This window comes from Engystomops pustulosus, chromosome 11 (genome assembly GCF_040894005.1).
Source record: "Engystomops pustulosus chromosome 11, aEngPut4.maternal, whole genome shotgun sequence".
Lineage (NCBI taxonomy): Eukaryota > Metazoa > Chordata > Amphibia > Anura > Leptodactylidae > Engystomops > Engystomops pustulosus.
In genome coordinates, this window is record NC_092421.1 from 35873199 (window position 1) to 35887857 (window position 14659).

At 39.7% G+C, this 14659-nt stretch overlaps 1 protein-coding gene across 1 annotated transcript in view; it reads left to right on the forward strand.

Moving 5' to 3' along the window:
• Positions 1 to 14659, forward strand: part of LOC140105832 (microsomal triglyceride transfer protein-like) — a 53618-nt gene that overhangs the window by 28604 nt on the left and 10355 nt on the right. Inside the window, exons 9-15 of the mRNA XM_072129934.1 lie at positions 2353 to 2521; positions 4225 to 4332; positions 6733 to 6945; positions 7904 to 8112; positions 9354 to 9451; positions 10594 to 10715; positions 11220 to 11444. Coding sequence (XP_071986035.1) covers positions 2353 to 2521; positions 4225 to 4332; positions 6733 to 6945; positions 7904 to 8112; positions 9354 to 9451; positions 10594 to 10715; positions 11220 to 11444 — 1144 coding nt within the window. The remainder of the gene's footprint in view (positions 1 to 2352; positions 2522 to 4224; positions 4333 to 6732; positions 6946 to 7903; positions 8113 to 9353; positions 9452 to 10593; positions 10716 to 11219; positions 11445 to 14659) is intronic.

Sequence of the window (14659 nt, forward strand, 5' to 3'; positions counted from 1 at the left end):
ACTGATTTCAGGTTTCAGATGCTGTTTTTGATATCCAAACCAAGAGTGGAGTGAAAGAAGTAGGAGTACCATCTCTCAGCTATTTGTTCTCATCTACTATGATCCTCACCTGATTTTGTCTTCAAAAACTACAAGAGAAAACTTATATGTGTGAGCACACGCTTAGAATTTTTCTTCTGGTGCCAATTGTTCCTAAGCAATGACTGTTTTTGCTTTGGCAACAGATATGCTAAAAGTCTGATAAATGATAGCAGATTGTCTGCTATGGCCCAGTACTGCCCACATAACAGTAGAGAGTTAAATAAGCAAATTGAGTGTTGAAACTAACAACATGGGGGCAGATTTATCAAGCTGTCTGAAAGTCAGAATATTGCTGGCACATGAATTTATAAAGTGTCAAAGTGTCTGCACAAGTTTTGTGTCGCGACTGCACTGTGTCCGACAACGCAGAAAAAATGTGCACCTAAAGGGGTGTGTTGCTGCTTAGTCATTTACCGTACATACTTGAGTATAAGCAGACCCGATAGGGAACACCTATTGACTCAAAGCCGAGGGTGGGCAATGCATTGGTCCCAGCTTTCCCCTAGTATATACCCCCAAGTATATAGCCAGCAGCACCTGCCCCAAAGTATATTTCCAGAAGCCCATGCCCCCTAATATATATAGCCAGCAGCCCATTTCCCCCAGTATATAGCCAGCAGCCCATTTCCCCCAGTATATAGCCAGTGACTGCCCCCTAGCATATAGCCAGTGCCTGCCCCCTAGTATATAGCCAGTGCCTGCCCCCTAGTATATAGCCAGAAGCCCTCTACGCTGAGTATGCCCAGCCTATAAAAAAATTATCAAAATTAGTGCAGCCAGTACTATGTGCAATTTGCCTGTGGAGTGTGCAGGGTGCGCCAGATTAATAAAAACTGGCACCCGGTCTTCAGGAATCTGGTGCTGCTTTGGAAGTGTGCACCATTTTTTTTATGCTGCAGCCCAGTTTTTGAAGAGGAACCCAAAGAAGGAGCCAGAGATCCAGAAGACAGAAGAGGACCTGTGGGGGGCGTTGGAAAATTGAGTACAGAGTATAAGCCAAGTTAGGGTATTTCAGCACATTATCTGTGCTGAAAAATTCGGCTTATACTTGAGTATATTACTGATGTGCACCACAATACTGTCTGTGCCACCATTCTGCAGCATGAACAAAGTGCAACAAAAAAATGGTGCATACTTCCAGAGCAGTGCAGTATCCTGCATACTCCACAGGCAAACTGCCGCAGTACAGACTGCACTAGTTTTGATAAATGTGGGCCAATTTGTTGATATTTCAGATATTTTTGTTGTCTACCAAATATCGAATATTTCTTCCTGATCCTATGGACATCTATTCCTCATACGTTCGTGTGCATGGGGCCTAAGAACATTTATTGTCAATGAATGTGAAAAGTGTAGCAGAAATTTCAGTTTCTGTTCTTTATAATATAAGTGAGCCTTTTCTTTGTTTACCTATACTCCATTTATGAAGCTCACCATTTCCTGAACTGAAGCTATATCGGATAACAGGAAACACTGCATTGGGAATGGGCCAGAATGACGGCTGGACACTTCAAAGTCTCATCTTTCATAGATGTGTTTCAGTTTTACCTGAGGAACTATATGTCTTATCCTCATCTACCGCATCTCTCAAGCTTCAATAAGGAAATTGTCATAGTTTGGACGTGGATCTAAAGTTTAGTATTAGGCTACATGCACACGGCAGCGCGCGAGGAGAGGAGGTGAGTGCTGTTCGCCCCCGCCCCTCTCCTTAGGAACATGTGGTGCACGGCACTGTAACACGGGAGCTAAGGAACGGTAGTGTGCTCCACCATACCGCTCCCGTACGGTGCCGTGAGCCCATAGAAGTCCATAGAAGTGTATGGGGGACGTATATCGGCTGTATATACGCCGGACGTATATAAGCCCCCCCATACATGTGTGTGAATGTAGCCTAAGGGTTATGAGTCTTCTCCCATCGCATCAACATATCTATGATGAAGAAGAGTTCTGTAGACCTCGGCTTCACTGTGCATGCGCCCAACCAGAGATGTAACATGGAGCTGCTGGGCCTCAAAACTAAATCTGTACCAAGCTCCCAACTAAAATGTAATATTTATAGTACTGATCTTTTCATATTGGAAAGAGAACACAGTTGCATTCTCTGTTGCTGCTCTTCTAATTAACCTGTTTATTTTTATTGATTCTGAAAACTACAAGGAAATGATTAAGTAAATTAAATGGGAAGATTCATCTTACACTCATTTGTGGAACTCATAAGACTCTAGTCTTATTTATACTGTAATATTTCCTGTTCATTTATATTCTTTGCAGGCCTTTCTTCATTGATGCTGCAGTAGCGGCCCAGTCTCCTGCTGCCCTAGGAGCTCTATCTGACTTCTTGGATTTTTCTAAGAAGAAACAGACTCGATTACAGGAAAAATTTCTGTATTCTGCAGCCTTCACACCACATCCTACGACTGAACTTCTTAACCTTGTGCTAGTGAGTGCTATATCTTGTATATCTACAGTTTTTTCTCATTGTCAATGCAGATTGTAACAGATGAGTGGCAAAATTACCATATAGTTCAACACTATATGGTAATGAGCGATCAGACCCACTATGGTTTTAGTACCTAGGGGTACTATTTTACGGGTCTAAAAATACAGTTTCAAAAAAGTTTAAAAAATAAATAAATGTTCCAAAAGCCCTGCTTTCCCTAGAACAGAAATATAAATAAATAAACAAACTTAAACATGTTTTGTATCCCCACATTTAAAACATCCTGATCTATACAAAAAAAAAACGATTATTCCCACTGGTGAAGCCCATAACGGAAAATTGGCCTCAAATTTCCTAATTGCAACTCTTTTTTTTGCCATTACAAGACATACAATTTTTAATAATTCAATTCATTGGTTGCAATAAAAATCTCATCTAGTCTCACAACAATGACACCTTACATTGGTCCAAACACCAACATATGAAAAAGTTATTGGCATCAATATAAGGGAAAACAAAGAATTTTTTGTGTATAACAAAACCATTTACATTTCTTATCTCTGTGATTTTACTGACTCAAACAATAAAGGACTTAATTCCACTAAAAAAAAAAAAACATCTACGTCATACATTTCAAAGGCAAACAGTAGTTGGAGCTCAGCTATTAAAATTTGGAGTTGAAAGAATAAAAGACAAAAACAAATGTGAAATTGAATTATTACTTTTTAATTAAGTTGAACAGATTGAAAAATAAAATGCTTGCCCAGTTAATAAAATTATTTCAAATATTCTCCTTTAAAAAATATATAAGGAAACCTTATTAAAAAACACAACTAAAAAACACAACTGACAAGTTTAAAAAACACAACTAAAAAAAACTCACAACTAACAAGATATGATATGATAGTCAACATTTATTGTATTGTGTTTTATGTGTCTCTTGTGTCTTATATTTTATATTTTGTATTCTGTCCCTCTTTTGCCAATTAAATTTAGGGATGTGTATCTTTATTGTTAGACTTAATAAACATTGTTTATAAGCATATTTTGGATACAATAAACCTTTGTGTGCAGTGTGAGTCAGGAAACCTGTCAAGCACATATAGCCCCCAAACCAATGGTCATACCTCTCCTACTCTAGTGAGTTGAACTGCTCCGGTGAATTATAAAATGACCCCCCCCCCCCTCCCACTCTGCATTGTAATCAAGTAAGTAAGTAATTGAGTAAACTAGGTTGCAACACTTCCTTCCTCCTCTGGTGAGCCTGACATGCTCCCTTTAAATTCACTGGTCCCCTGTGAATCCCATTCAGATGTTACTTGGATTCCCTACTGGTTTCTACATTTTCCAACTCTCTTGACAAGTTGATCAATGGGAATCTACTGTCCATTGGGCATTATAGTTTTGAATGGAGTAGCAGGAGGCAAGCTTGACCTGCCACTCCAACAGTTGGTTAGAACGAGACTTCTGCTCTCAGGATCTGTGGGGGTCCCAACAATATGAATTTTTTAAAATCCAGAGTACTACCAGAACTGCTTTATTTTCTATTTTAGATGCATTGGCATGTTGTAGGACATATATAGGTACTAAAGGTTGTATAATTAGATAATTAGGAATTCATATTATTTACCGTATTCCCAGAGTATATTTTATTCATGATTTGATATAGCTTTTAAAAATGGATCATTTCTCTCTATTGTCAGAGAAAACTGAAAGGGAAGATTTCGGAACCTGCCGTGATGGAGACTGGAATTATTATAACTGGAGCAATAGTTGGCAAATTGTGTAGAATGGACCTCTGTGAAGACGAGGTTGGCTACAATATTACAGATACTATGTTTTTTATTTGTTGTGTTTAGATACATAAAACATCACACTGACTGAATATAGAGAAATGTATCAACTACATATGATAGCACAGTATTGCACAGATTAGAATTGAATAGAATTTATTGTATATACGGTAATACAACTGCATTACCGTTGCTATGTTAGGGTAAAATGTACTTAACATCTCATGCTCTTTATTTCTGCATACAGTATATGGTACAAACAATGTCTAGTGTATTATGATTCTAGTAGAGGAAATGGATACTACTCAGTTTCCATTCGCAACAATAGCTCACTCAATGTTATAGTAGTAAAGACCATCTACCATAGTCCTGTGCCAGCAATGAGACAAGGTAAAGGTTAAAACTTAAATTCATATTTTAGATACTTATTGCATATCCATAAGTGTGTGATAGATATAGAGCACCCTCTGAGTTTGTTTTGCCCAAAAATTCAATGTGGAGGTGGCCTGCGTTAAAGTGAATTTGTCACCAGAGGGCTCTTTTCACTAGTGACAGGTTTCAATACAGACTAATCAGTACATAGAAAGCCTCTTTTTACTTGCTTGTAGAAATATGCAATGTTAAACTTTACCTGGCTCCCTGCCAGCTTGCACTCCCAAGTCCCAGAGGTTGTGCTTTTCAAATGGTAACAGGTGCTTGATCGTTTGAATACTCAATACGCTCATCACCCACTCTTTATTATTCACCACACACCCCCTCCCACAACCTCCTTCTATTTGCCGCGTTGCTCTCTGCGCACGCAATGCTACGCCGTATTACTTGGCAGTGAGGAGGTATGCAAACTCACTACGCAGTCTGCATACCTCCTCACTGCCTACTAAGACAGCATAGCGAAGTGGGGGGTATAATATACATTGGCACAGCCGGCGTTTGGCTGAAGGGGTGGTGTTCCCCCAGTGATGTCAATGTCCTAAATGGACAGTGACATCAAAAGATCCTCCCTCCTGCCAAACGACCTATGCGCTCGGCAGGACTGTGGAAAGAAATGCAAAATGTTACATCCGCTCCCCATAGCTTGCTACATCTTTCAATCCTGTTTTTTTTTGGCATGTGGGAAGAATAGTGGTCAGATGATGACAACAACTATGCCTCTGTCTGCCACTTTTTGTCAATGGATATGCTAAGTGCCCTCCTAACATATACACTCAGCGTATAAAAAAACGTAATGTGAACCCAGTCTTACAAGGATCACCGCGCCAGCGCAAGGTTTTTTGTGTTTGGTGATTGGAGAATAGAAGTGGAATGTAAGAGGGGGTTTGGGGTGAATTATAAAAAAATGGAGGGATGAGCGTTTTGAGTATTCAAATAACCAGGCAGTAGTTAACATTTGAAAAGTGCAACCCCCGTAACTTGAGAGCGCAAGATGGCAGGGAGCCAGGTTTAACATTGCATATTTCTACAACCAAGTAATGTAGAAAATAGTTAAAAACATCCTTTCCATGTACTGTTCGGTCTGTATTGAATCCTGTCACCAGTGAATAATCCCTCTGTTGACAGGTTCCCTTTAAAGGGAACCTTTTATCAGAAACATAATTTTGATATGATGACTGGTATAATTCCAGTGCTTTTTAATTGTTTCTATAACATCATCTGGCCCACTGCCAGCAGCATGTGGTGAGTCCCGGGGAGAGGAGGAGCCGTCCCCCCTCCCCATGTTTAACTTAAGCTCACTGCCACAAGCCCATTCTCATTTGAACTGGAAAATCCATTTTTGTGTATTAATATTGTCTTGAAAATAAGAAAAGAAGAATAGTGATGAGCAAACCCAGAAGAAGAGATCCCAAACACACTGCTAACACCCATGATTGGTAAACCGATCATGGGTTTTTACCCTTTAAATGCTGGCGGCGCAGGTTTCATCCCTTTAAATGCCAGCAGCATTTAAATAAGTGTTGCCCAAGCCTCCTTTTTGCCTCGGCCACTTAGGCACCATGCTTATTGGAATAAAATAAATGTTGCCAGCAAAGCCAAAGGGTTAGTGAATAATGTCTAAAAGACTCATAAAAAATTATTAAAAAATCTTTTGATTTTTACTTCTTAAGATTCTACGTATATTTACATCAATACTTGAACATTATGATTTTTCAACAACTTAACACATATTGGATAAAACATTTATAGCTTAACATTTAAAGGGTTAAATCCAGCCAGAAGTGGTAAATCTATTAGACCCACTGCTGGAGCACAAACAGCAATAGTCACATGATCCAGCGGTACAGTATAGTTTATACAATAGCAGAAGTCTTCTGGAAGTCTCTATTTTCTGTTGCTTAGATGTAAAAGTTTAACAACATTTATGAATAAATAAAAACTTTTCGGACACATCCATGTTTTTATTTCATCTCTTTACTTTTGCAGGATGTTGAACTTGCAAAGGCCACACTTCTGGAAGGACTGAATAATGCAGAAGATGAAACGGAGATGAAACTATACCTTCTGTCTTTGAAGAATGCTCAGCTCCCCGAGACTCTCCCCGCACTACTTCAGTATGCAGCGGAGCACACGGGAGCAGTGTGCAGCACCGCGTTATCTGCTCTGCAAGCCTTCCCAGCAGAGATCCTATCTACTGAGGTATGAGGCGCCTACAATGTATATGTCACGAACATTCAGATTGTTCTGCCTGGATTAAGAACTATGTTATCATGTTATTTGTCTGCAATTTTTCATTCCATGCTGGCACCATGGTAGGGAATACCTACTGTGTACTGGGAACCTTACATGATACCTTTATACTCGACCTGTCAATCATGTGCACCGCAGTCTTTGAAGCAATGAAATTGTCTAGAGGGATATATACTAGAAGCTGAGACTTGGCCTTGTGCTCACTGTCTTAGAGTCTGCGTAAGGTCCTGTTTGTTTGTTTTTTTAAAGGTGAACAAACCTTTGGAGGCTTAAAGGGGACCTGGCATTAGGAATTGACCCAATAAACCACTAGCAATTTCTATTCAAGCAGATTCACATCTTTAGCATATGTTTCTTTCATGTGCCAATGTGGTGACAGCATGCTGAAAATTAACCTCGTAGAGAGATGTAAAATGGTGGTTTAAATTCATTAGCACTGATGTCAAGTTCTCACTGCCCAAAATGCTTCCTTCTGTGGTAATTGACAACCTTAAATTAAGGGAAATCACTAACCCATACCTTCTTAAGGTCCCAGATCCAGCAGGACAGTCCCAAATTTCGGGCTTTGCCCTGCTGTCCAGGGAGGCAGGATGTATATCCTGGCATATCAACTCTATCAGCCTCCTCCAGATGCCAACAGAATTGAATGCAATGATAATACAGAGAGCCCATATTGCAGCCCAGAAAAATAAAAATGACAATGCAATTGCAAACAAACTTGACTGATTCGACCAAGCCATGGCTGGCTCTAATTCTATGTAATGAGCCTAAAATTAATCTTCAATAGAAATTTTGAATAACTGTGGTAAATTCTTGGGTAGTATTAGGATATATTGTGAAGGACACTGTGATTGCAGTACGGTACATAATGTTTGTATGTGTGCCATAATGAATCTTTGGGTTATAGGAGGTGAAGGATACCTTGAAACAAATCCTACATCAAACACATGAAGATTATGATAAAAGAAGCCGAATCATGGCAGGGGAGACTCTTTTGTCTGTAGATCTTTCTATGGAAGACCTCAACAGCATCTCAACAGCTCTGGAAAATATGGACAAAGAATCTGCCAAGTCTCTTCTCTCCAAACTACACCACAAGCTTAGACTCCATCATGGGCAAGTTCATAGACTTTCATTACTTTTCAAGAATAAGTAAGTGTAAGACAGATGTAATATTGGACTGGAGTACCGTATTAGGATTATATTTAAAGATGATCTGCCAGCAGAATTTTACCGCCATGTAGTATAAAATGCATACAGCATACAGCCATGTAGTATAAAATGCATACAGCGTAACTCCATGTAGTATAAAATGCATACAGCGTACGGCCAAAATGCATTCAGCGTGCTGCCACGTAGTATAAGATAGATACAGCATACCGCAATGATGTATAAAATGGATACAGCGCAGTGCTGGCCGTCAGGGGGCGGAAGCACAGTGCCGGACTGAGGGCTGCTGAGGGCAGAAACTGGGTGCCGGCGGGGGGGCTGGAGCACAATGCCAGTGGCGGCCAGGAGCTTGGTGCCGGCCGGCGGGGGGAGGCGGGAGTACGGTGCTTCCACCTTGTCCAGAAGGAGGCACGCCGCCTGAGGAGAGATGCTCAACTCGCCTCATGGCAGGTGCGCCCCTGGCAACATATGTCCTTGGGGGAGTAAATCTGGGAGAGTCCTTTGTTGAGAAGGACCTGGGGGTACTAGTAGATCATACATTGAATAACAGCATGCAATGTCAATCAGCTGCCTCTAAAGATTTATTTGGTCTGGAAAAGAGACGACTACAAGGGGACATGATTAATTTATATACATTTATGAATGGTCCATACAAAAAATATGGTGGTAAGTTGGATTAAATCAAATCAAAAGATGAGGGGGCTCTGTCTCTGTCTGGAGAAATCAAGGTTTAATCACCGGAGGCGACAGGGCTTTTTTACTATGAGAACTGTCAATCTGTGGAATAGCCTGCCTCAGGCGCTGGTCACAGCAGGGACAGCAGAGAGCTTCAAGAAGGGCCTGGATACATCTAAATCAAATTGATAATTTTGTTATATAGAATTTTTTCCCCTAAATCTCTTTCTCATCCAATCCCTTCCCTTCCTTGGTTGAACTTGATGGACAAGTGTCTTTTTTCAACCGTATAAACTATGATACTAGGATACTATGATTTTACTAGTGGGAGGAGGCAGATTTAGGCTGGGACTGCACTGCACTTTACAACAAAGGCTCAGTGGGGTGGGGTGAGTAAGGTTTATTGTGCCTATTCTTTATGATAAATATTAGATCAAATCATTAAAATACAACAAGATTAGGATTACTTTCTTGTGTAACACACAATGGATATTTTCTTATTTGCTACATAGGACAACTATGAAGATCCCATTAAACAATACTTATCTAAATGACTTCCAGAGAATAACGCAAGCTGGAAGATCCACAGTTTTTTCTGGAGTTTTATCTGGTATGTATATTGCTGCAGGACCATAACTTATGCTACAGACGCTGTAAAAATAAGCCTATAGCTATGGAAAATCTACTGCAGCAGAGCGATGCACCAATGATCTAGATAAAGTATCAATTTACATTGTTGAAATCCATGATATACCACAAGACCTACATTTACTAATACTGTATACTGCACAGAATTCAGTTTACAAATGCTCCAGATTCATGGCCGTAGCTGCTGCCGGATGATAAATCTGGTGTATTGTTGTCTAAGTTGATATTGTCTGTAAATCTGCATATACAGGAGAGAATTTATCCATCAAACGTGCAGTCTGGTTCGAAAACTGCAGAATCGGAACCAAACTCAGCATGTAAGTTCAGTTCTGGTTGCTCAGCATTTGGACCGGACGTTCCAGCCTGTACAGGCTGTGACTAATTATTTAGTTAATTAATTTAGTTTAAGTCAAAATTTTGCAGCAAGATTCGGCCACATTTAAAAAGGACCACCCCAAACTTATTCACTTTAACATACCCGAATGTAGGGACTTGCTCACTGATTCAGGGGAACATTGAATTGTATTCCATAGCCCCCACCGTTACCAAGATATGAGCACCGTTCTCTGACCATTCAATGTAGAAGATCGTCAGAGAGAAGGTGCTCTAGCAGGGGTGGGGGCGTGTGTTCAGAACAGATCTTCCTTAGGCACTGAACTTGCAGAGTGGTCTTGCTGATTTACATCTTTATAATTTAAATATAGATTTTCAAACAGATTTGGAGGATTTTACATAATGCAGATCTGGAGATGTCACATATGCAAAGAGTTTGTATGTTTGTGTGGGTTTCCTCCAGGTCCTCCGGTTTCCTCCCACACTCCAAAACATACTGGTAGGTTGATAAGTTTGTGAGCCCCATTGGGGACAGGGACTGATCTGGCAAGCTCTGTGCAGCGCTGCATAAGCGGTGTGTGCTATATAAATAAAGAATTATTATAATTATGTTACCTATAATGCTCATTATAAAAGAAGCCCTAGTGAATGTAGCAGGTATCTACAGTATCTAACCTTGTACCTTGACCATGCTATATATCTGTTATCTTGTGTATCTAAGCAATGTACTTATACCTTCAATATATAAGAATAAAATTTTTGATTTTCCAGCTACAAATGAAACAGTGTCCACCTATGGTCTGGATCTTTTATTTTCGGAGGCCGGATTATTGAAGCGGAGTATATCAGATATCACATTATATAATGACAACCACCAGTTCAAAGCGATGCAGGTCAGGTATTAATTCACATGCTGTAAAAACATAAGGAGAGACTTGGATATGTTGGCATTTTATCATTTCATTCCCAACACATGATGTCAGGAGACGGAAGGATCTGTCCTGATCCTTTATCTCATGACTAGTTCTTCTCATTAATAAAAAGTGTTTTTATTGAGCAAGAAAGAGGATGATTGACAGTCCTTATAAAGCGTTTCGGGTTGCTAGGACCCTTTCTCAAATAATGGACAAATAAAAAGAGGGAGAACCCCTGTACACAGCAATAAGGATAGCAGATAGCGGTATGTAAGTACAATTAAATAATTACATATAATAGCAATATGTAAATATAGCTAGATAAATACATAGGTAAATTACCTGTATCCTCTGTTCTGTATTTTTTACAATTCTCTTGAGGTGGTGCACTGGCTTGGCCTGCTCCAGGTCCACAGTTTTTTGGTATTTTATCATTCATGTTGATGTATTATGGAGTTAATGTTATTAGTTTATCTCCTTTAGGTATTTTTTGAAGCTCAAGGGCTGGAAGCACTAATGGGAGATGAAGAAGCAGACAGTGAAGGGGAGGACGCTACGGTTGGGATGTCGGCTGTTTTGTTGGGCATTCAGTTGCGTCCAGTTGTGTTTTTCAGTGGGTACATGGATTTAGTGTCTAAAGTATTTTCAAGCAGTGGAGAATCAACCAATGTAGTCAGAGGGAACATATTGCTGGTGGATTATCTTCAGGTATGGCCAAATTCTTGAAAATTATTTAAAGGAAATCTACTATCAAAATCCACCATGATAAACCAGGGATTCTTACTCATTGATCCAGGCACTGTGACTGTGGTAGTCTTCTTATATTTGTTATCCATTGCCTCCTTCCTTCTAAAATCAGCTTTTAAAATGATTGTATTGAGTCACACTGACTCTAGGGGGCTTAACAACAGCTCCTTTGTGTTGTAGCTTCACAAGTTATTACACTGGGCAACAGTGCTTCCCTCTCCCACTTTGTGTGTGAGATAACATTAGGCAGAGAAAGTCGGAAACACAGTGTAACAGCCTGTGATGCTGCAGCATGGACAGGCTGTGGTAAGGCCTCCAGAGCCATTCTGGCTCATTAGCATAATTGTAAAAGTTGAAGGCCATAGATAACACTGTGGAGGGGGTGAGAAGGGCCTTTTTTGTGTGATGGCATGTGATAAATTTCCCCATGCACATGGCGTTTTTGTATAAGATGTGCACATACTTTATGTATAATTGTATAAATGTGTGCGCATGTGAGTCTATACATGTATGTATGTGTGTAGGAATGTATAGATATGTGTGTAGGAGTATAGAACTGCTGTATATAAGTATATTAATGTGTGTATGAGTGTATTAATGTATGTATGTGTGTAGGAATGTATAAATATGTGTGTATGAGTGTAGAACTGCTGTATATAAGTATATTAATGTGTGTATGAGTGTATTAATATATGTATGTGTGTAGGAATGTATAAATATGTGTGTATGAGTGTAGAACTGCTGTATATAAGTATATTAATGTGTGTATGAGTGTATTAATATATGTATGTGTGTAGGAATGTATAAATATGTGTGTATGAGTGTAGAACTGCTGTATATAAGTATATTAATGTGTGTATGAGCATATTAATGTATTTATGAGTGGATTAACATGTGTGAGTGTACAAAATATGTACATTATTTTTAAGTGGAAGTGGGGTCTCATGCAGACGTCTGCTATGGGGACGAGCCTCTGTATTGGCAAGTTTTACAATATATATGCTTTTGTAATCATGATGTATGTGTATTATGCAAGTAACGTTTGTATCGGTTTATATCCTATGTAGACTTGGAGTGATATAGGTCTCTTTTCTCTGCCTTCATTTTGGCGATGTGCGGGAGCGTCTCATGAGAATGTTATGTATTATTAGCTAAATTAAATTCCAGGATCAGGGCAATGCTGTGTTGCAAAGCCTTGACTTTTTCAGATATCTTCTTTGTGTGGTTGTCATGTTATTGAAAACCAATATTGATCTGAATTTCTTACGCCCTGGGTGAAAACTTGACTAGCTATAGCAGACGTTTTTTACTTAGTTGTGCCGGCTGTGATGTGTTCTTGAAGCTGTCTGACCTTCAGTGACTGTTATTCCAAGTTACATAATCATTTTCATTCACGTTGAGGCTTAATCTAGTGCAGATTGATGGGAGAGCCTACAGCTCTTGTGTTACACCCATCGATTCCTCTGCTATTGAGTTGTGAAGATGCTTCCAGGTGCAACCGGCCATAGTAGACTTCTATTGACCTGTTCCTTTAGGCTTATAGTTTATTCGCACAAGCATGTCACTTAAAAATGGATCCGGTTTTTTGAGACTCCTTTATTTTTATTTTTTTTTCACATGCATGTGACATCCACATTCCATTTTACATCCGCATAAAAAGGTTTAACATAAGATAGAAGGCATAATACCGGTTTCCCCTGCATCTTCAGTGAAAAAAATTGTGTTATCAGTCCCATAGATTTCTACTGACATGTTATCTGCAAATGTGAAAAAAATACAAAAACATTTAAAAACACATAGGGGCACATTTACTTACCCGTCCCGTTGACGCCGCCGATCCTGAACGTCCGATGAGGATTTGCAGCTGCCGCGATTCACTAAGATTGTGTCGCATGCTAAACTTATCTATTCAGCCTATACACACTGGCTTGCTCTTTGCTCAAATTATACATTGTTTATAGTGTGTTGGCTATGCAATACTGCATTTTCAATTTGGTACAAATCTCCACCTTAAGTGTTGTATATATATATATATGCAAGCCGGTGCCGGCATGCCACAATCCGATCGTGTGCACCAAAACCCAGGGCAATTCAGCGCAAAACAGAAAAATTCGCGAAACCCGACGGAAATGCGTCCATAGGACCCTTAGTTAATGGTTCACATAGTAGTAAAGGTTGAGATGTGATCATAAAAATTGTGTTTATAATATTGATGACCTTTCTGTGATAGAATAGCTCATTATAGAGGTGGCCACATTACCTCATGTTTTTGTAATGTGTGTGTAAGTGTGGGGGGCTGAGTATTAGGTAATTTATCAATATTCATCTATTTATAGTTCTGCTCCATTTACTTGATATGTAAAGTGAAGCCTCCTATCTATTACCTCATCAGCTGGCTGCAATTAGAGGAGCATGTGATCGTATGTGTCCATGAGCAATCGCTCAGTATTCAAAAATATAACATCAAGGTCCTGGCAGGGCTTCTGCAGAGTGTAACAGCCTGGAGTAGCTCTGATAATGCCCCTATTAGGCTCATTAGCATAATTTAAAAGCACATTTACCATCAGTGAGAGAGTGTGTAGCACTTATAAGCGGGTCCTTTATGTACCAAGTAGAACTGTTCTGAGTTAATAAAGAAACTGCACATTTACAAAGAAAAAGAGTTTTACACATTATGTAAATTAGCCAGAGGCGCTCAGGTGAAGTATCTCAGCATTGCCGCATTGTAGTAGAACCCCCTGCCCCTGCCCCAGGAGCTTGGAGGCGGCCGGTGACGTCAGAGGGCTTGGAGAGAGCGGAGTGGGAGCTTACTCCTAGCTCTTCGCATGGGAGCAGGAGGTTCTATTACAGGGCGGGGCGATGCCAAGAGGTGAAGTTAGCGCCTCCAGCTAATTTATATATTTTCTAAAACTCTTTTTCTTTGTAAGTGTGCTGTTTCTTTATTCACGAAGAACAGTTCTGCTTAGTCCATAAAGAAACGTGCACTTAAGTGCTATAGGTCAGCCATCAATGAAATCCTTTAAAGGAGGCCATGGATAACAAATATAAGGAGATACCACAGTCACATTGCCTGGATCTATGAGTAATGACTCTGGTTTATAATGATGGATTTTGATGGTTGCTTTGACTTATTTTAAGTAGGAAAAGGAGTCCTAGAATAACCCATGAATCCAGAG